The 22078-nt window shown below is 42.0% G+C and overlaps 1 protein-coding gene across 3 annotated transcripts in view; it reads right to left on the reverse strand.

Annotated features, from left to right (window-relative positions):
* The window catches only part of Znf521 (zinc finger protein 521), a 321006-nt gene that overhangs the window by 261947 nt on the left and 36981 nt on the right, over positions 1-22078 (reverse strand). For all 3 annotated transcript variants that reach the window (XM_045134887.1, XM_045134889.1, XM_045134886.1), the window contains one exon: positions 20673-20852. In XM_045134887.1, coding sequence (XP_044990822.1) covers positions 20673-20852 — 180 coding nt within the window. The remainder of the gene's footprint in view (positions 1-20672; positions 20853-22078) is intronic.

A 22078-nucleotide genomic window follows, 5' to 3' on the forward strand; every position in this document is an offset into this window, starting at 1 on the left:
TAGCTAATTTCACTGAAAATGGCAGCTCGAAGTTCAGAGAGAGATTCCTTCGCAAGTAAACAGTGCAGAGAAGCAACAGAGGAGAAGAGAACAGCTGATATTCCCTTCTGGCCTAAGCAGGCGTGCACATCACTCACGTGCATCTGTACACACACACACACACCATATACTATACACACACCAAAAAAAAAGAATTCCCAAAAGATGAATATTAGTGTATAAACAAAGGGGGGGAGGGAGGAAGGGAGGGCTCACTGTGTACTAAGAAACACCCTTTTCACCATTTGCTAAATTTCAGTGCAGTATTGAGCGAGCGTGGGGTGTGAAAATTACCCTTCTCCAAGACAAGAGCACTTGCCACTTTAGTACCTCATGTCTCGCTTTTACAGACAAAACTGGAAATGCTCACTTCTACTTGCTCGACCTATCTTAGCTACAGGGGTTTAGTAACTAACCCGTTTGAGCAGAGATAATAAAATAAATTTTAACAGCTCAGTCATTACAGTGCTTGCTTGCAAAGCCTGCCAGCCTGGGTTCAATTCCCCAGTACCCATATCGAGCTAGATTCATGAAGTAATGTCTGCATCTGGAGGTCATGGGCAGTGGCAAAAGGCCCTGACACCCCCATGTGTTTCTTCCCTTCTCACTCTCTCTTTCTCCCTCTCTCCCCCCCCCCACTCTCTCTCCTTCCTCCCTCCATCAATGCAAATAAATAAAATATTTAACAGGACCAAAAAAACAGTGTTACAAAAGAGGAGATATGGTGGGAAAAGAAACAGCTAATTTGCAGAGGTAAAACTAAACAAACTGTCCTAAGAATACTTACTCCTGCTGCTTTAAATGACTATTGCCACCAGAGTATCTCAAATAGTATTTCAAAAAGTGAAAATAACAGCCACTAACCCGAACTTCAAAGTTGCTTCCTGCCTGTTGCTGGTATTAACTGCTTGGTCACCTAAGTCCCCTCAGAAGTGCAGAGACATAGAATTGGTCCCATGCTAACGACTAACAATCATGGCATCTGGGCAACCTCCTCTCCCCTCCAGACCCATGACCACTACCTGGGATTTGGCCCCTTCCTTGCACTGGCCAATTGCCAGAGCTTCCTATCTAGAATCCCTTCCCTGCCCTCTCTGCCCTTCTCTGATATACTGCGATCTGCATCATACAGTCGAATCTGAATACATTCACAGTGTGGACAAGAATTCCTGCCTGGACTGCTCTGCTTGCAACTCAACATAGGATTCCTTTGAATACAACACCCTGTGTATCCGCCACTACCTGGATGAAATGTCTGAGGTTACTAGGAGCCCTCTGAAAAGCAGGGGATGTAACATCAAATGTAACTTTGGAGTACGGTCTTCCATTTCCAGATACAAATTTCTCTTTCTAGGTTCACTATAAACAGAAGTTTCTAGTACAGTCCCAGCGAGCTCCCCTGCACCCACCCCAGGCATTCACGCCTTGGCGATTCTCTCTCAGGGTTGACCTGTGTGACCAATGGAATATGCAAGGAATACTGGGAGGATGCACCGAAGATCCGGCCATGAACAGTATTCTTGGGGGTAAGGAACTACGTGGGGAGGTCATACGGCTGTTTCCCACCTCTCATCCCTCCTTCCTTTGCTTCTCCTCCTCTTTCCCCTCCTCTTATTTCCTTCTCCTCCACTCCCTCCATCTGTTACTTCCTCTGTAGAAAGCCAGTTGCCGTGTCAGAAGCTCTCTCTCACAAAGGCCCAGATAGCGAGGTCTCAGGTCAGGTCTCGTCACTGAGCTTAGCTGGCACCCGACTATAACCTCCCACGCGACCTTAAATAAAAAGCTCGCAGATATACTCCTCTCCAATTCCTCAGCTACACAAACGCTGAGATAATGCACGCTTGGTGTGGAAAGTCACAAACTCATGGAGTCGTGGCTGCGCAGCAACATATAACGAATGCGTTCGTCGGCTCACATGGGGTCCTTGATGTACAGTTTCTCGCTGGGCAGTCACCCACCTGTTTCATGCCTCTCTCCTACTCATAGATTTTTGTCTCTTCTATCAGCACAGAAGATAACTCTCACGCGTTTCCAAAGGTACCACATACCACAGGATGCCAGCCCAGAATCTGCAGGCTGTGATCCCTTCCTGAAAACTTTCTTTCACAAGATGCTGCCCTGTATCCCAAGGACTTACTGGTTGTGATGTCGGTTTCCCATTACCTAACAAATACCTGAAAGGGTCTTACAGAGTGCCAATGTTTGCTCTGCCTAATGGTTTGAGAAGTTCTACTACTGGATCAGCTGGACCAGACCCATCTCCAGACATGGAGCCAACAGGAAGTGCACAGTGCCTCGTGACCAGAAAGCAAAACAAAGTAACAAAGGGGCCATGTCCCCAGCCCACTATAAAGGTACATGCTCAGTGACCTCCCAGTTGACCCACCTCTTAACACTTTTAACCACTTCCCAATAACACCACTTGGAGACTAAGTACTTAACACGGAGCATGTGGGAGAAACTCAAGATCCAAACTCAAGCAAGGGTCAAGCAATGGGGTCTTCACTGAACTGAATTTCTAATTGGTGCACAGTGGGATTTCATAAAACACTACATTTCACTCAGTGTAGAGGGTCTCCCTGGTGAAGCAAAAAATTACATGACACATCATCATATAAAGTCAACCTATAGCCTGTAATCGAATGTAAGAGCATTCACATGAATATGCATCAGTCATTTTTCAACTGGTGGTCACAAGAAGAAATTTATCTGCTATTTTGCTGATTGGCCTTGTGGTAGTTTTAATGCATGTCCCCCCAAAGGTTCAGGAGTTTTACTCAAGGTAGCTTGTACATCCAGCTGCCTGGCTGCAGGAAGCATCACTGTGAGTGGATCCTAGGGTCCAGTACTAAGGTATGTTTTGGGAGCAGGTCTGGAATTCCAGCCTAAAGATAGGCAGAGTATTTGAGCTCTGCCAGGGATTCCTGGGGTGTGCTAGCTTGTGGTACTGGTGGTATTTATCTCTGCGTGGACCTGTGAAAAGGGACCAGCTGCTTCCGTCATTGTGAAACTTCCCCTGGATCTGTAAGCTTCAAGTAAACCTTTCCTCCCATAAACTGTGCCTGGTTTTGGAAGTTCATCCCAGCAACATGAAGCTGCCTACCACAGGCCCACTTAAGCTCCACCTTCAAGTAAACATTAATGATAGTCAAGACATGGGAGCCAATGAGCTGCAAAAGACAGGCAGTTTGCTAGAGGAAAAAATAAATGGAAGGAACTAGGACCCCAGCAACATAGAAGAGGGGTCCATATTTTTCTGAGCTGTTTGATAAGTATAACTTCAGGTCAAATGACAAGACAGTACCAATAGCTTCAGAAGAAAGTCTACTTGGGTATCCATAGGCCTAGGAGGTACATGACTGAGTCTAGATAATTGCATTCTTTATCCAAAACAGAGAGGGGCTTTAAAAGGAAAACAAAAGTAAACGAACAAACAAAAAAATCTATTGGCTTAGGCTTATGCCGTTAAAAAAAAAAAAAAAGACCTAGGACAGAAAAAAAGGAAAAATGATGGGGCGTGGGCTAATACAGGAAAATAGATATTCAGAATACCACAAGAAAAAAAAAATAACACCAAAAAAATTCAAATACTCACAGATAGAACTTTTAAGTGTTTCCTTTGAAGGCATGATACTATAAAATATCAATATAAAATATTATACCAGTTCATATAGCCACAAGACATGGCTTCTTGGTAAGTAAAAAAAAAAAAATGTAAGAAAGCAAATACTTTGCATAGAAAATAAAATTAAGCATAAGAAGCAAGGATATAATAGGTTTGACAGATTTCTAAGGCATTCTCAAGAGACTGTCAACCTGATAATTTAATTATGATAGGGAACTTTTTTAATATAAATTAGACTATAAGAAGTGAAGTTTTAAGGCAATCTAAGTAATAAAAATAAACACTTTAAATAATTCATAAATTAAGTGGAAAATGTTTTATTGATATAACCAAAAATATGTATCTTAGCATGTGAATGTAGAATAGTAATTTTTCTAAAAGCACATGCTTTTCAAATCATTTCAACAATGATAACCTTTTTCTATAGAATGTCTACTTTGCAAGAGTGATAGAGAAGGCAAGTTGGAAAGTGAGTTTACTTTCTTTTCTTTTTTTTTTTCTTTTGTAATCAGCTTGTAATTCTCCAGAGAGCTGACTATCTACCTGCTGTTCCAATGTATCCCACATCAGAAAGCCAACAGCTCCAAGGGTTCAAACTGGCTAATGTCCAAGAGAGCCAAATAAGGGGACCCAACCTTCACCACACAGAGACAGGATGTGAAAAATCGGGCATTTCTCCAGAGTAATTGAAATTTTACTTACACATTCTGACATGAAAATGGGGATTTCTCAAAACCAACTGGAACATTCACTTGGATTTGCCTACTATATGCAACCTTCTATTAATTATGCATTAAAGCTTTGAAGTTCTTAGTGCTTATAACCTTAGCCAGTCTTGTCTATATGTTTGAGTCAGCAGGGGGAACTAATTTGGCTTGGTGGAGAGGTAGTGTCTAAGAATTACATGTTTTAAATAACTGCAATTCAGACAGGATCCAAACTATCTACCAGGTAAAGATATCATACACACAACAGAATCTAGATGTCTGTCATTTCAGTGTTGGTAAGCAAAGACGTTAGGAAATAAGGCCAGCCATCAGTTAATGGAGACATGCAGAGCTTAATAGAGGACGTATGGAAACCCAGTCATTTATGGTTATCTTTATTCCTGGTGTAGTCTTACTCACTATCCTGATTTTGCAAGTTTGCCCAATTGTTGCACTGACCCTGTTATTTTCTTGGTTTGAAGGAGTACTGCACCTCTACATTCTAACAGCTAATCATCTACCCCAAAATATCCCCATATAATTACATTATGATTATATTGGAACAAATGTTTCTTTACCCTTTTGCTTTCAAATATCCCCTACTGTTCCAAATATATTTTTTAGTGCCTCTAATGTGTGTTCAAAGAGTTCTACCCAATAATCTACTTAAATTCATCCCACCATTCACCCAGGAGACACAATCCCTTTAAACTTTGAGAAGCTCCAGTTGGAACAAAGAGGGGAATGGGTTCAGAGTTGGAGGAATAATCACTTCTAATCGATCAATTTCCCCTGAAGGTACAGTAGAAAGAAAGAAGAAGTGAAGAGTTCCAGTCCAATTCCTTGAAGTTTAAAGGAACTAAGCCCCGAGGCACAGTGTAGGCTGATTCCTGCCTTCCCCTCCAAGACCTATTAAGAGGTCACAGATCTCTGTGACACTGCTGACGGTCCCTGAAGACAAGATCCCTAGACAGAGGCTTAGCACAAATACAAGGGTGTGCAAACGTGGGCTTTCCACAGCTCCGTTAGCAATATAATTGTCTTATAAAGGAAATGGATTTCAGGCGCAAGCAATCTAAGAGGGGAAAAAATATGTCTTTAGGTAAATTAAGTGTTGTCAAAATGCAAAAACTGCTAACATCTTAAGTTTTATCATGTGGAATTTGCAATGCAAGAGGAGGCTAATCAAGAAGAAAGTTTGGCACACACAGCAATGCCTGCTCACAAGGGAGGCAAGCATGGCCGTGGAGGGGAGACGGGCATGGCGGTGCAGGGGAGACGTGCGCGGCCATGGAGGGGAGACGGGCATGACAGCGGAGGGGAGACGAGCATGGCTGTAGAGGGGAGACGGGCATGGCTGTAGAGGGGAGACAGGCATGGCTGTAGAGGGGAGACGGGCATGGCAGTGGAGGGGAGACGAGCATGGCTGTAGAGGGGAGACGGGCATGGCTGTAGAGGGAAGACGGGCATGGCAGCGGAGGGGAGACAGGCATGGCTGTAGAGGGGAGATGGGCATGGCTGTAGAGGGGAGATGGGCATGGCTGTAGAGCGGAGACGGGCATGGCAGTGGAGGGGAGACGGGCATGGCAGTGGAGGGGAGACGGGCATGGCTGTAGAGGGGAGACGGGCATGGCTGTAGAGCGGAGATGGGCATGGCAGCGGAGGGGAGACGGGCATGGCTGTAGAGGGGAGACGGGCATGGCAGTGGAGGGGAGACGGGCATGGCAGTGGAGGGGAGACGGGCATGGCTGTAGAGGGGAGACGGGCATGGCAGTGGAGAGGAGACGGGCATGGCTGTAGAGGGGAGACGGGCACGGCAGCGGAGGGGAGACGGGCATGGCAGCGGAGGGGAGACGGGCATGGCTGTAGAGGGGAGACGGGCATGGCTGCAGAGCGGAGCCTAGGCAAGAGTGACTGCCATGTAATTCATCATTCTCACCAAAGACACTCCATGGTTTTCACATCCCAAGTGCAGCTTTTCATTTACAATTTTTACCCTACTCCACGGGGACAAACTGACAGCTTTAATTACCATCAATGACCATCAAGGACACCACAGAAATACTTGAAGACAGTCTCTCATGATTTGTGTTCTTGTCATTTTATTTACAATTTTTGGCAAATGAATCCTGAAGCCACACAACTACATCATTATATACTCATTCTCAGACAACTAAGGCAAAATCATTTCTCTAAAACCACTGTGGCTTTGACATCCAAAGGTAACATTTTCTAAGGCACAGAGAATTATGCTAATTTAATTCTAGAGCCGTAATTCTTTTTAAATACTAATTTTAAAAACTCAGTTTAATCAAAGAATATTTAATGTGAACATAGTTATAACTAATGAAGGATAGCCTTCAGTTAGATTTTTCTTGTAAAAATCAAGCCAGTGTATCCATTCACTCCTTTCTTTCTTGCTTGCTTGCTTGCTTTTTTCCTTTCTTTTCAACTATGGGATTTTGGCCTTAAGGAATCTTCTGTTCAGACGCTATAGCTGTCCTGTGATTCACAAGTTATGAAAAGCAGGCTAAGGGTAAGAATACGTAATAAAAGATGGACATACAATACTGAAAGCTACTTCTTTCTGTATCTCTTTCAACATTTAAACTACTTAATTTTTTTAATTTTTAATTTTTTAATTTTTTCACACTGATAAACATATCATTTATAGTGGAAAAAAAAAAACTGATCCATGCTGCTCTTGATTATATAAAGCATTTGAAGAACTTGGAGAACACAATGAATTTAAGAGTAATTAGTTTCTGTCTATGTCACAGTGAAATTTCATGAATCAGTCCAAAGGAGAATGGCAAACGGGGTACTAATATTTTTCCAAATCTGCGGCAGTGAAGTCAATGTGAAAAATTAAGTTGTTCCAGAAGGTAAAATTGACCCTTCTCCCCGAAGCCAGAGGAAGGAGTTCACTCATTCTACCACTCAGAACCGAACCAATCACGGGGAAAGCACTCTTTGAAGAAAGCACGGCAGAGCCGAATCACAGCCCTGACATGTACAGTGAAGACAATCCCTGGGCCTGACCTCGTTCTCTCAAGTGGAGAGTGGAGGAGACTCGGTGGGTTCTCTCCCATCTCGATGTAAGAGTTACAGGTAGGCTGGGGTAGAGAGGATCGACTGAACATTCAGCAGCCACTCAAGAAGGATGCCATTCCTACACAGCCACCTGCATACAAATCAAGCTTCCTCCAAGCGCGTTAAGGGGCTGCAGACCTTCAATTGTTCAGCGTTTGCAGCTCACCTAGTAACAGTGCAATGTGCCCACTCCAGAGAAATAAGCCACCTTATTTCACTTACTCAACCTCATTCAAGCAAACTTCTCAAGTATTAGCAAATGACCTTAAAGGTTTTCTATAAGAACACTGTAAGCACAAGTAATTAGCAAGAAAATGACCCGTCTCTGAACAAAAGTTTATTTTCAGCCAGAGTATAAAATAATGGGGTGGGGGAATGGGGACAGTTTAATCAGAATAGACCAATGTTTGGCCAAACAAAGCAGGATGATTAGGTGAAATACAGGCCCATGTCTACTGCTATGAAGAATAATGCAGGAGAAATTGAATCACATGCTGTCTTTGCTACCTCTGTGAGATGTCTCTGCTCCATTCAAACAGTTATTAAAACAAATTAACAAAATAAATGAAAGTATACTTAGAAGTTCAAAGCAGCAAATTCTATTTATTTCATCTTTACCCATTTTTTTCAATTCCTACTTTTGTGCATGGTATACAATGGATATGCATGAATGTAAGGTATCAATAAATACATTATGATGGAAGCACAAACTAATTTTTCTATCAAAAACATTGAAAAGCACTGATCTATACACTACTATGTATGTTCATAAGGGGCTGGGGAACAAATCAAACCAGAAAGGCCAGGACATAGCCTTCATCTTGGAATTTAGGATACATGATGAGTGAGCTAGGCTACCAACCCAGAAATATTTTACTTAGAATGCAATGAATTCATCAAAAACAAGGGAAATAGGAAAATAAAACTTACAGTACCTTAAGTCTAATTAATATAGAAATAATTAATATATAAATGATTAATATGAAAGCATGAATAATTAATTAATTCAGAGATTCATATGGAAATATGCAAATAAAATTTATAAGGCCTTGAGCCTCACTGATAAACTAAAAAACTTTAAAAATAGCATATTTATTGTATGTCATTTACCTCAACTAATGATTTGATAAGGGAAACAGCCAAAAAAAAATTTTTAAGTTCTAAATGCAATAGAAAGAACTAGCTTTCAATATCTTTACTGTCCAGAGGAACCAAGTATATGACATGCATAATACTTTCACTTTTTAAGATATTCTTTGGGCAAAAATATAAATATAGTGGGGGGCTAGAGAGATGGCTTAGCAGTTTAAGTGCTTTCCTGCAAAGCCTAAGGGTGCAGGTTTGATTCTTTAGACCCCATGTTAGCCAGATGCACTGATGCACATGCATCTGGAGTTCATTTGCAGTGGCTAGAGGCTCTGGAATGCCCATTCTCTCCCTCCCTCTCTCTCTCTTTTTCTCTCTCCCTCTGTCTGTCTCAAATTAATAAATAGAAATAAAGAAAGAAATAAGATGGTAACATTCCATATCAACTGACAAAGATTGTGTGAAGATTCTAGAAAGTCTCCTAACTTTGAAAATAAAGTCAGGTAAACATGCTGCCTTATATAATATATATTTGCTTTCTCGAGTCCTTTTCCTCTCATGGTGCACCCATAACGTAATGTCTGTAAAAAGGGCTGGAGAGATGGCTTAGCAGTTAAGAAGTATGCCAGTAAAGCCAAAAGATTCAGGTTTGATTCCCCAATACCCACATAAAGCTAGATGCAGAAGATGGCACCTGTCTGGAGTTCATTTGCAGTGGCTAGAGGCCCTGGTGTGCCCGTTCTCTCTCTCTCTCTCTCTCTCATAAATAAATATTTAAAAATCAATCAATAAATAAAAGCAATATTTGTAAAGAAGCCACAAATCTGCTGGGCGCAGTGGCTTTTGCCTATAATCCTGCTTGGAAGGGTGAGGGGCCAGCCTGTGTTACAACGTTGAGTTTAGAGCTTGCCTGAACAACCTAGGAAGAACCAACTTCAAAGTAGAACAATTTTTGTTGTTAATGTATTTATTTATGAGACAAATAAATACATGCTGAGATACACTACATAGCTCAGTAACAGAGGACTCACTTAGTCACAGAACATGCACAAGCCTAGGTTCAATCTGCAGTACCCAAAAGGGCAACAAAAAAAGAGAGGGCTGGAGAGATTGCTTAGTGGTTAGCGCTTGCCTGTGAAGCCTAAGGACTCCGGTTTAAAGCTCGACTCCCCAGGACCCACGTTAGCCAGATGCACAAGGGGGACGCATGCGTCTGGAGTTTGCTTGCAATGGCTGGAGGCCCTGGCATGCCCATTCTCTCCCTCCCTCCCTCCCTCCCTCCCTCCCTCCCTCTCTCTCTCTCTCTCTCTTTTTCTCTATCTGCCTTTTTCTCTCTCTGTCACTCTCAAATAAATAAATTTTTAAAAATTTAAAAAAGAGAGAGAGTGTATATGTGCGTGTCAAAACTGTTCAGGACTTTATACATCTAATCCACAAACATGTGGCCCCCAAATGACAGCTGACGGCCTGTCACACATATCCCTTATCTAGTGAACTACCCAAAGTATGATGGATGCTGGGTAAAGAACTAATGTGCTGCTATTTAGCTGTTTCTGCATATGCGCCCAAGCAATTCACATTAATGATGTGAAGAGAACACTTAACAGACAGCTCAAGTTTGCAAATTAGCAGGAGACGGGAGAAAAATGACTCAGAACAACCAGCTGACTGTATTACCAAATGCACTTTACACATTCATCCTGTTAAGTGTAGCTTAGTTTCGATGATTTACAATGCTGGTTCCTACTCCATTTTGTAAGCATAATAAAGTCTCCGTAATCTCAGCCTTCCCCATAGCACCCTGCTATTAAATCTTTGTTGAGAAGTGTGATGAGACCCCTCTGGCTTGAAGCCCTCCCCACCCCCTGAGGGAATTGGCAAGAAATGATAGGGTTGGTGGATTAGTAAAATGAGAGGTTCTCTGTGCTTTTCCTTCTTTAAATATATATTTTGATAATCTGTCTTCAGTATCAGAGAGTCCCAACAGTACCAAAGTGCTGACTTCCCTCCCTTCCCAGCCTCCAGGAGAAAGACAGCCAGGCAGGTGGTTTCCATCTATGGCTACAACTGAAGAGTGGGATTTAAGGCTTTTTCTTCACCTTTCTCCCTCTCCCTTCAAGCAGGGATGATAGGAAATTTACTTGCACATGCTGGATTACAGACCAGAGGAAACTTGTACCATGGGACAGAGAAGAGAGATCTCACTTGTGTAAGGGTCACAACTCTTGTCATCATTAGGGACTGCTTTGTCCGATTCTAGATCAAGTATGTTTTTCCAGAACAGACACTGTTACAATCCACATTACCCCTCAGAGCCACACCAGGAACTGGGTGCCTGAGACTCTCTCCATGCCTGCATCCCTTCCTGGATCCACCGAAACCTATTCAAGACCTGACCGGATGTACTTAGTCCTTAAACTGAGGTTCATAATTTTGACTTTTGTTCCTAAAGGCCTGCTTCAATCTTGTCTCATTCACCAAGACTGTACCAGGTTGTCCACACTTTGGATGTGGAGTGATTGATCAGTTATCACTGAGACAGGCTCGCCCAGGAAGGTGCAGCATCCTTGGGAACAAAAGTCACTGGGGGCTGGAGAGATGGCTTAGCAGTTAAGACCTTTGCCAGCAAAGCAAAGATCCTAGTTCAATTCTCCAGGACCCACGTAAGCCAGATGCACAAGGGGGCACATGTATTTGGAAGTCATTTGCAGTGGCTGGAGGCCCTGGCATGACCCTTCTCCCTTTCTCTCATAAATAAATAAATAAATAAATAAATAAATAAATAAATAAATAAATAAGATATATATATATATATATATATATATATATATATATATATTTTTTAAAAAAAGGTCATCGAAGGAACAGACATGAAGTTCCCACGAAAACCTTAAGGGAAATGAACAACCCAAGTCAAGATCTCTCTGGTGTTCTCACAACAGAAGAACCCCTGAGTGACCCCTAAGACTCAGTGAACCCCCTAAGCCTCAGACCACAGGTACCTGTTTTCTGTTATGTTGCAAATCAACCAGTTAGGGCTCCCTTCTGTCCTTCTTTAATTCTCCTCCATGTGTAACCCTCCAGAACATTACCCAGAATTTCGTCTTCCTCTTCATACGAACTATTCATGGAAATACCTTCAGCTTGCCCTCTAGCTGGGCTGGGTCAAACATCTAAGTAAAGTTGACCAGATGAACAGAAGGGAATCCTCAAAGATCAAAGAATACTCTGAAAATCCTGTAAGAGTATACTGCAGAAGAAAGAGAAGGGGCCCAAAGAGACAAGGAAATTAAGTCTTCATTAGAGAAGGGACAAGGACCAGAGACGAAGAGACAAAGGGACCCCGATGAAGTGAAGAGACAAAAGTGAACCCAAAAGAACAATGAAAGATGAAAAGAGTCCAACCAAGGAAAGGAAGAATAAACACACACACCGCTTCTTTACTAAATTGGCATGCTGTCTGTCAAGAAGTTAATTTTTTTTTTTTTTAAAAGGCAACCCCAAGAGACTTCACTCAAGCAGCAGGAAGGGAACCCGGGGGCGATGTCCCCTAACTTCCACTAAAAGGCATCGTATTACCTTTTTAATTAAAATGCTTCCAAGTGTCTTTAATCTTCTCCAGGGCAGACAGGAGGGCACCCTCCAGCCAACTCAATTTTCAACTTTGACACCATCAACAAATGTGGTTGCTGCAAGCTTTGTGCTTCTCCTGCTTGCTCTCGCCCCCTCTCCTTGGCCTCTCCACTTTGACTTTTCTTCGAACCTAACGCCCCTCCCGCCTGCCCCCCCACACACACACTCCCAACTCATCTCAGGAGGCAATACCCAAGAACGGGGCCCATCACATCTGCTCTTTCCTGACATGTGTTTTGGTCAGTCACCTTTGTTCTCCTACCTTTGATTAAAACGCCATGCTATGTGATCTCCGGCCAGATTCCCTGCTTCCCCGAAGCTCAAGACCAAGATAAACCAAATATTTCATTACTTTTGAAGAAAAACAATATTTAACCCATAAATATTGTTTTCACCCTGCCATATGCTCCAAATCCAACCTGTTCTGCACAGATATTATGAAAGTTGCATGAGAGGGGAGTGATGGCTTCTGCTTCTTCTGTTCCATTGCATAGGGCTGAGCACAGACCCAAGTCTAAGGCAGGCACTGTGTAAAGAGTACATGAAAAGTGGTGCTGGAGACATGGCTCAGTGACTTTTGCTGGCAAAGCCAAAGGGCCCAGGTTCGATTCCCCGGGACCCACATAAGCTCAATGCACAGGGTGGCACATGTGCCTGGACTTTGTGTGCAGTGGTTGGATGCCCTGGAATGCCCATTCTCTTTCTAAGATCTCTCTCTCTCTCTCCCCCTCCCTCCCTCTCTTCCTCTCTCTTTCTCTTTCTCCCTCTCCCCCTGCCTCTTTCCCCCTCAAATAAATAAAAATAAAATATTTAAAAAGAGTACATGAAAAGCACACTAAATGGAACATCAAGTTTATTTCTTAATTATTTGCATTAAAAAAATAAGCTGATGGTTAGGGGTATGGCTCAGGGGTAGAATGCTTGCCAAGCATACCCGAGGCCCTGAGTTTGCTCTTACATGCCACAGAATGAATGAATGAATAAATGAATGAATACAGTGTCATCTAAAACTGGAGACGCAACACAGTCTCACCTGAGAGTTCTTGATTTGCTAGGTTATTACCTACAAAACAGGCCAGAGAAGTTTGCATGCTCAAGTTCATGACTTTATGCAAATGTGTTGATCTAAATGAGTAAAAACCTTTCTTTAAAGCACTAGCCATCTCCTTAAAAACTGAATCTTAGGAATTATCTGTATTTTACAGGATTTTCCAAAATTTCTACGTTCTGAGGAAAACAGGCATCAGAGGAAGTCAATTTAGCGTATATGAGCTAGAAACTGTATCCAAATCCACAAAGAGCAGCCATTTTTCAACAGAACGTCAAAACGAAGAGGCCCGGGTGCAGGTGGCATGGATGCAGAATGGCCAGACCTTCAATTCGCTGCTGGCTGGATTGCTCACCTCTCCAGTCTTCTTGGGAACAGCTCTGAAGTCTCTCAAATAGACAAACCTTCCTCAATGACCCAACAACCGACTCCTATGTTACCAACTCAACAGGATTAAAAGATATATGCCCACCAAAAACGACTCATATTACAAGGTCCCCTACCACTTAACTCATAATAGCCAAAAACTAAATATGGCCAAATTTTTCAACAAAAAGACAATGGAGGGACTGGGGAGAGAGAATAGTTAGTGAAGTGCTTGGCATGCAAGTATGAGGACTGAGGTTCTGTCCTCAGAACCTAGGTTAAAAGAATAAATAAATAAAGGCTGGAGGGATGGCTTGGCGGTTAAGGCATTTGCCTGCAAAGCCAAAGGATCCAAGTTCAATTCCCCCATACCCATGTAAGCCAGATGCACAATGCACATGTCTGGAGTTCATTTGCAGGGGCTGAAGGCCCTGGCACACCTATTCTCTCTTTCTCTTTCTCTCTCTCACTCTCTCTCTCTCTCCCCCCCCTTAAAAGAGAAAATAAATAAATAAATATTTTTTAAATGCCTGGCCTGGAGGCACATGCTTGCAATACCAGCACAGGAGAGGTAGACACAGGAGAACCCATGGGGATTACTGGCCAACCAGTCTAGCTAACTTAGCCACGGAGAGACCTTGTGTCAACAAAGGTAGAAGGCACCTGAGGAGTGATGCCCAAGACTGGAGTCCACTTGCAAAAATGCTTATATGTAGCTAAATATACATACACATACGCACACAACAAAGTGAACAGAAAACAGGTTGTGGCATATGCTCAAACTACTAGTATTTGTACAAACCAAATCCTGCTAAGCAATTTTAAAAAAGAAAAGGAAAAAGTGTATGACTCTATACAGCAGCATGAAAGAATCTCATTGACCTGGCAAACAAAAGGACCTGGACACAGAAGAAAGAGTTCATAGTGTCAGAGGCCATTTCTAACAGGCAAAAACAGTTTATGGTCACAGAACTTAAAGATTGGTTATCAAGCTGGACATGGTGGCTTACACCCACCTACAACCCAGCTCTCCCGAAGATAAAGCAGGAGGATTGTGGCGAGTTTCCTGAGGCTACAGAATCAGTTCAAGGTCAACATGGGCTAGAGACAGACTCCATCTCCAATCACTAAATAAATATAAAAACTGGTTACTTCTGAGCCCTTTTAATCAAGAAGGGGTAGGAGAGTGCTTCTGGAATGCATGGAATGCAATGAAAATTGTCTGCATCATAAGGGAAATGGGCCACATATGTGCATGCATTAGGCCAAAGTTTATCAAGTTGTACTTATGATTTATGGATTCCACTACGTACATACTGCATTGGGATATAGGATTACTAATTCTAAATGATATTAAGGAAATATATGAGCCCTGAAGTATGGCCTTTGCTAATGATATTAAACTCTAGCTAGTTTGTGTGTTTGCCATGGTAGTATGAGTAATCAATCTGGGAACTATTTAAAGCGTCTTCTAGGCACTAGCAAATGAGAAACACATAGAAAATTGCAACACACAGGTTTCCATCTATTAAAGAAGAGGGTGGGGGCTGGAGAGATGGTTTAGCTGTTAAGCACTTGTCTGTGGAGCCTAAGGACCCTGATTTGAGTCTCGATTCCCCAGGACCCACGTTAGCCAGATGCACAAGGGGGCACATGTGTCTGAAGTTTGTTTGCAGTGTCTGGAAGGCCTGGCATGCCCATTCTCTCTCTCTCTCTTTTTCTCTCTCTCTCTCTATCTTTCTGTCTGTTGCTCTCAATTAAATAAACAAAAAAAAATTTTTTTTAAAAAAAGGGTGGTCAATATGAAAAGGGAAAAGAGTAGGGTATTAAGGTGCACCTTAAATATTGGACTGAACTGGAAGTGTCAATATGAATCCATGGGTTTTGTTAGATAGTAAAAGAAAAAAATAGGTATGTGTACATAAACGTCTCTACGTGTGAATTTTATGTGTAGATCACAGCATCGTATTATGTATACATGTACATTTCCTCATTCTCTTAGCCAAGAGGACTACAGACAATGGCACACCCAAAGCACTGAGCACAGGACCAATATTTTGGCTTCTTGATACCCTTTATCTTTCAAATGAAGCATGACTCCTACAAAAAATTAGATAATAAAAATAACCAAAGAAGGGCTGGAGAGATGGCTTAGCAGTTAAGCGCTTGCCTATGAAGCCTAAGGACCCCAGTTCGAGGTTCGATTCCCCAGGACCCACATTAGCCAGATGCACAAGGGGGTGCATGCATCTGGAGTTCTTTTGCAGTGGCTGAAGGCCCTGGCGCACCCATTCTCTCTCTCTCCCTCTCTCTCTCTCTGTCTCTCTTTGCCTCTTTCTCTCCCTGTCATTTTCAAATAAATAAATAAAATAATAAGCAAAAAAAAAAAAAAGGAAAATAACCAAAGAAAAACCCACTGACTTCAAGGGAGGACTGGGGCAAAATGGGGACATGACCTGGAGCATCTATTTGATTCAGAGACTAAAGTACTCAAATAATGATGGACTTTAAACAGACACAGAGGGCCATGGTCTAAATGAACTCCTATTGACTAAATTGCAGTTAATATGAACATTTAAAACATTGGTAGTGGCCTGGTTGTGTATCTCAGTGGTAGAAAGCTGGTCTAGTATGTGAAAGGCCCTAGAAATGATCCCCAAAACTGTGCCAGGGCCTTCAGTCACTGCAAATGAACTCCAGACATGTGCATTGTGCATCTGAGGACATCTATGGATAGATGGCCAGATGATAGAGGATAGATGATTGATAAATTACAGGTAGGTAGATAGAAAATGGATGATAGAGATTGGTAAACAGACAGACAAATGATAGATGACAGACAGGTGATTGATGAAAGATATATAAGACAGACAGATGATTGATAGAACCTAAATAAACAAAATAATATATGAAATATTAATAGACCAACAAGCAGTAGAAATTATGGGGTGACAATGGTTACAAAAACAGTGAATGGAAGTTACAAAGTTGAGGCTATCTTCCCCAAAGCACCTTTGTACTGTATGCAAAGGCAAATTGTACCTTAATAGCGGACACAGCTGTAATTCACCATCTTAAACAAGTATTCAAAGTTACCAGCACCAACAGTGGAACAAATTAATACCAATGCACGTCTTGATGTGCTGGGTGAGAAGCATGTGACATCAGGTTAGTGCCCCTTACACAAGTGAAGAATCTGAATAAAACCTCAAGGAAAATGACGAACAAAAACAGATGGAAATTCTCTAAATTACCTAGCAGCCATTTTCCAGAAGTGCCTTGGTCAAGAAAGGCAAAGAAAACATTTCAAATCAGTGGACATAAAAGAGCCATGATCATGAAACATTTTACATGATCCTGAATCTTAGACGATACACACAAAAAATACATAGAAGGGATATGGCTGGAACAACTATTAATATTCAAACACGGAAGGTTAGATAACAGGGATAATAAGATGTGAGAATTAACTCTGTAATTCACGTTAAATGTTAACATGCTTGGTTTTGGTAACCATACAGTGATCAGGCAGAAGAATGTGTTTGTCCTTGGGAAATATACAAATTACATTTCTGGGGCTATGATGTCTAGGGAACTACTTTGAAATAGTTAAGAAAACTGGAGGGAGGTTAGGAGAGGAAGAGAAAATATGAATTAAAAAAAAATGACTTGCTGACATACCTGACAAGCATCTCAAGGCCTGGACAACAGGGAGGGTAGGGCTTGTGGGGAGGGGGGTAACAGGGTGGGGGACACAAAACTGAACCCAAACCAAACTGGTACCACAGAGACCTATATCCTGGAAGACACACTAAGAGGTGGAACCCTCAACAGGACCTTGGGGGGAGCACCAGAAAAGATGGGCCCTGTAAAGAGTGAGATGAAACCTAACCTTGAATTTCTCTTGTTTCTTTTTCTTTCTTTCTTACTTACTTACTTACTTACTTTTTCTTTTTCTTTTCCCTTGGCTCTGGCCTGTAACTCCCAGTACCAGGTTGCATTTAAGAACGTTGATTGGAGAGACCTACAAGGTCCATCAAAACACGACAGGCTTCTGTCAGAACACTTGATTGCCCACTGGAGATTAATGGTCAGACTCTACTGCTGAAGACACCATATGCTGTCAGGATGGAACATGGACAGACCTGGCTGGAACCCAGAAGAAAGCCAGTCCCCAGACAGCAAGCCCATCTAGTGTTGGAAGCAATACATGAGCTACTGGGGGAAAGTGGCCAGCATCTGTCTGAACACCTTGAGGTCCAAGCTAGTCAGAAGCAAACAACCTGACGTGATGCTCACACAAGCACGACAGTGGCACGCAGCCATGGTGGGTAACTAACTGCTCTTGGATTGGCTAGCAGATCTGCTCAATGCAAAGGAACCCATACCTGGAACTGGGAAACAAGTCAGAATCATATCCAGACAATGATTTTGCTCTCCAATATATAGCTCCCACTAATCTTTAAGATTAAATCTCATTAAATTCTCTCTAAATTAATAGTGCTTATCCCATTTAACCTGTGCTGACTTCACTCTTCATTGGAGAATCTGCTTCTCTTTTTCATTCGGGAGTGAGACCTGAGAAGACAAACAACCCGTTGCACTTCAGCCAGCTGAAGCCACAGAAGAAATGCAGAGACGAGCAAGAGTGCTGATTTCTCGGTGAACCTCATAAGCAGCACAAGGGTGAAGGAGACAGACACTGAGGACACTCAACACCTACCAAAGCAGAGATCCAGAGCTCCTAAGAGGCTACCACTGTAGACTTAAAACACACCCACCATGGCTCAGGGAATTTTGTGAAAGAGGGGGACTGGACGATTGTTAGAGCCACAAGTTGGGACATTATGCCCAGAGACATTGCCTCTCCCCCATAACTGACTGCTCTCCCCACAGTGAATGACCCATAATCCTCACAGGGTTGACCTACATCCCCAACAAGGAGGGCCTCTTTGGAAGAGAGGCAAGGATGAGGGTAAGGATGGTATCAGCATGTGCTATTTACATACGAAGTATGTCCATAGCTAATAAAAATAAATTGAAAAAAACAAAAGTAAGTGAGACAAAATGTAGATAATCAAATAGCTAATGAACCAGATTAATTTATATATATTTCTTAGTGACTTTTGTAAGTTTTCTGTAATTTAGAATTATATCAAAATAAAATTGGCCAAGCACTACAATATGTATCATTCCCAAAAAATAAAAAAATTAAAAAAGATGCACTTTCTGAAAGAAAGATTCTACAGCTTAATCCACTTGCTCAGTGCATCCTTGTCTGGATGGGAGGAGTCTCCTATATACAGCCTATACACCTGGATTCAGTCCAGCAGTTCCACAATAATCTATTCAGGAAACCTTGTTAAAATGGAACTGGCATGAAAATCTTACACAAGTATAAATATTCTGGGAAAACACTTAGGGAACCATTTGTCTAGTAAAAACACACTTCCTGTCCATAGGTACGTAAAGAAAGACCTGCATGAGAAACAGGAGAAGGAAAAGGAGAGATATACCCACACCGATCCAGTTTCTGCTTCAAATAGTTAAGAAAAAAAAATGGCATGTGTTTCATCGTAAGAAAACCTCATCACGATCAACCAGTCATCTACCCACTGTGCCCCATCCAACCCACGCACCATGCCCTTGTATGGTATCTAGTTATCCCTGGGTCCCTGTGGCAGGTTGGGTCTAGGATACCAGAGGCTATCAAATTTCACAGAGGCTCAACTGCTTCTACAAAATGACACAGTCTGTTTATAACCTCTACACAGCTTGCTGTATACATCCACACCCTCCTTGTCACCCATGAGCAACATGCAGAAGGGCCATGAGGATAGTTGTCAGACTATATCGTTTAGGAAACAGTGACAAGAGTCAAAATAAAATCCGCACCTGTTCAGAACCAATCCCTTTTCTGTCAAATATTTTTGATGCATGGTTGGCTGAATGCCGAGATGTGGAACTCAAGGACACGGGGGATGACTGTATTTTTAAAGGGGGCGCATGTTGGAGAAACTGAGTCTCAGTTTTAGCCAGTCATCATATGAACATGCTACCCCTTCGATGTGATGTCAAGTCTGTCTTCCCACGAGCACGTCACATTCTAGCCTGCCAACCGAGTAGAGGCCAGGCACTGGGAGAGGGACAGATACAGTCCCATCCGTCCTTGGGTTTTCAGTCAAATGATGGGAGTTGGTTGGGAAGTGAACACACTCGGTTGGAACACAGTATTAAGCATTAGTGGAAGGTTGGAACATAGCTCAAAGGTACGGTGGATGTTGAGCACTGGTCAGGCCGTGGGTTCAAGCCCCGACAGCAACAACAGCGAAGTAAGTGCTGGAATTTAAGGTTGTTAGAATTTACGAGAACAAGAAGGTATCTAACTCAAACAGGGAGGGATCAGGAAAGGTTTCCCTGAAGAGATGATATTTAAGCTAAAATAAATGAATGCACGCTAATTTCTTTTGGAAAAGTATCGAAACTGACATTTTTTTTTAACTTAGTCATCAATTATTACATTCTGCTCCTCTATGATACCATTTCTGTAAAAAAAAAATGCATACAAATATTTATACAACGCATACAAATATGTACACACACGGTCCCCGTTAGCTATTACAATCTAGATGTGATTCCAAATTTAAAAAGAGACTACAACTGTGGGCAGAAGAGACGGCTTAGTGGTTTAGACATTTGCTTGCAAAGCCTAGTGACCCAGGTTCCGTTCCCCAGGTCCCATGTAGAGCCATATACACAAAGTGACACATGCATCTGGAGTTCATTTGCAGTGGCTAGAGGCCCTGGTGCGTTCATTCTCTGTCTGTCTCTCTTCTATCTCTCTCTACTTCCAAATAAATCAATAAAAAATATTTAAAATTTTTTAATTTAAAAAAAAAAAAAACACTGATGTTGCCCCAAACAGCCACCTGGAACTATCAAGAAAGCATCACTAGACTTACCTAGAATTTCAAGCGTGAGAGTAAAATAACTGGGAAAAACACAGAAAAGAACGAACCAAAGAAATCAGAAATAGGACACGGAGAGGAGGCGCGGAGTGGTAGGTGTCGCTTACCCGTCAGCTGACATTGATTGATCTTGTGTTCAGTGATGTCGCTCAGGGACTCGAACACCTGGAGGCAGCTGTCACAACTGTGTTCACCTTCCTCTCCCAACTCGTCCCCGTCGTCTGGCCTCTTCTTGCAGTCTATTGCCTCTCCATCTTCAATCTTGTCTTCAAGTTTACAGTTGGGGTCTGAAAGAAAATCAAGACCGTGAGTATGGGGTTTAAAGACAGGTTCCTGTGAAGTCACGTTCAATCTCCTGGCTACCAAACACAGAAAAAAAGAAAAAAAAAAACACCGTTTCCCTTGAAGTTGCTATAGAGGGTTTCATTGCAGACTTCATTACAGAAGGTTCAAAAGTAGGCCTTCCCTAAATTGTGCCAGTCTTCTGCTTATTAAAGGCGTTCTTCCTTTCCTGGACTCTCACCCCACTGCGCAGCCCTCAGCCTTCTTCTCCCTTTCAAATAAATTGTCCGTCCTTAAGATTAACTTTGTCATTTTTCTCTCTAGAGCCTTTTAGAAGTTTTAGCTTAAAAGACAGAGATGAATCACTTTTAAAATCAACAGTCTTTAATGCAAAGGAAAAATTTGCAGTTATGAATGAACTCCTTTTGGCTAAATATATTCTTTAATGGGAAATCACCAAATTAGACAAAAGTGTAGAAGCAGCTAAGCTAATTACCATAGGCAAAAAAAAAAAAAAAAATTGACCTTTACTTATAAACTGGTCAAAATGCACAGTTACTCCATTATTTGTGACAGTAATACCAAAACAAACTCTACCACCCAGCAAAAAAAAAAAAAAAAAAAAAAAATTATTTGAAACACAAACACAAGTAAAAATAGGTTGCCCTATCTTTGGCTTTGAAAATCATGCAAAAGAACCCAAAATACACAAACAGCAACTATGAAATTGCAATCAAGTCAACAATCTTGAATTGGCCTTATCAATATTGAAAGGCTACATCATGTGAAAATGAAAATGCTCCCATTTTAACCACAATAATGGGTCACAAATGTGATGGGAAATAAAGATTAAGACCTGCGGCAGGGAAGATGGCTCAGTCAGTAAAGTGCTCATCACCCAAGTGAGAGGACCTGAGTTCAGATCCCCAGCACCCATGTAAAAGGCTGGAAAGCATCCCTATCTGTAGCCCTAATGCTGGGATGACAGAGACAGTGGGACCCCTGGAACTTGGTGACTAGCTCTTCTAGCTGAACCAGTGAACTCTTGGCTCAGGATAAGATACAGAGATTGGAGAAGACATCCCATTTTGACCCATGCATTCCACATACAGACACACACACACACACACACACACACACACACACATCCACATAAATACAAAAAGTAAGGTACAGATAATATAGTTAATTAAGATATCTATACATGTACATATATACATATATGTATACA

This window comes from Jaculus jaculus, chromosome 15, assembly GCF_020740685.1.
Source record: "Jaculus jaculus isolate mJacJac1 chromosome 15, mJacJac1.mat.Y.cur, whole genome shotgun sequence".
Lineage (NCBI taxonomy): Eukaryota > Metazoa > Chordata > Mammalia > Rodentia > Dipodidae > Jaculus > Jaculus jaculus.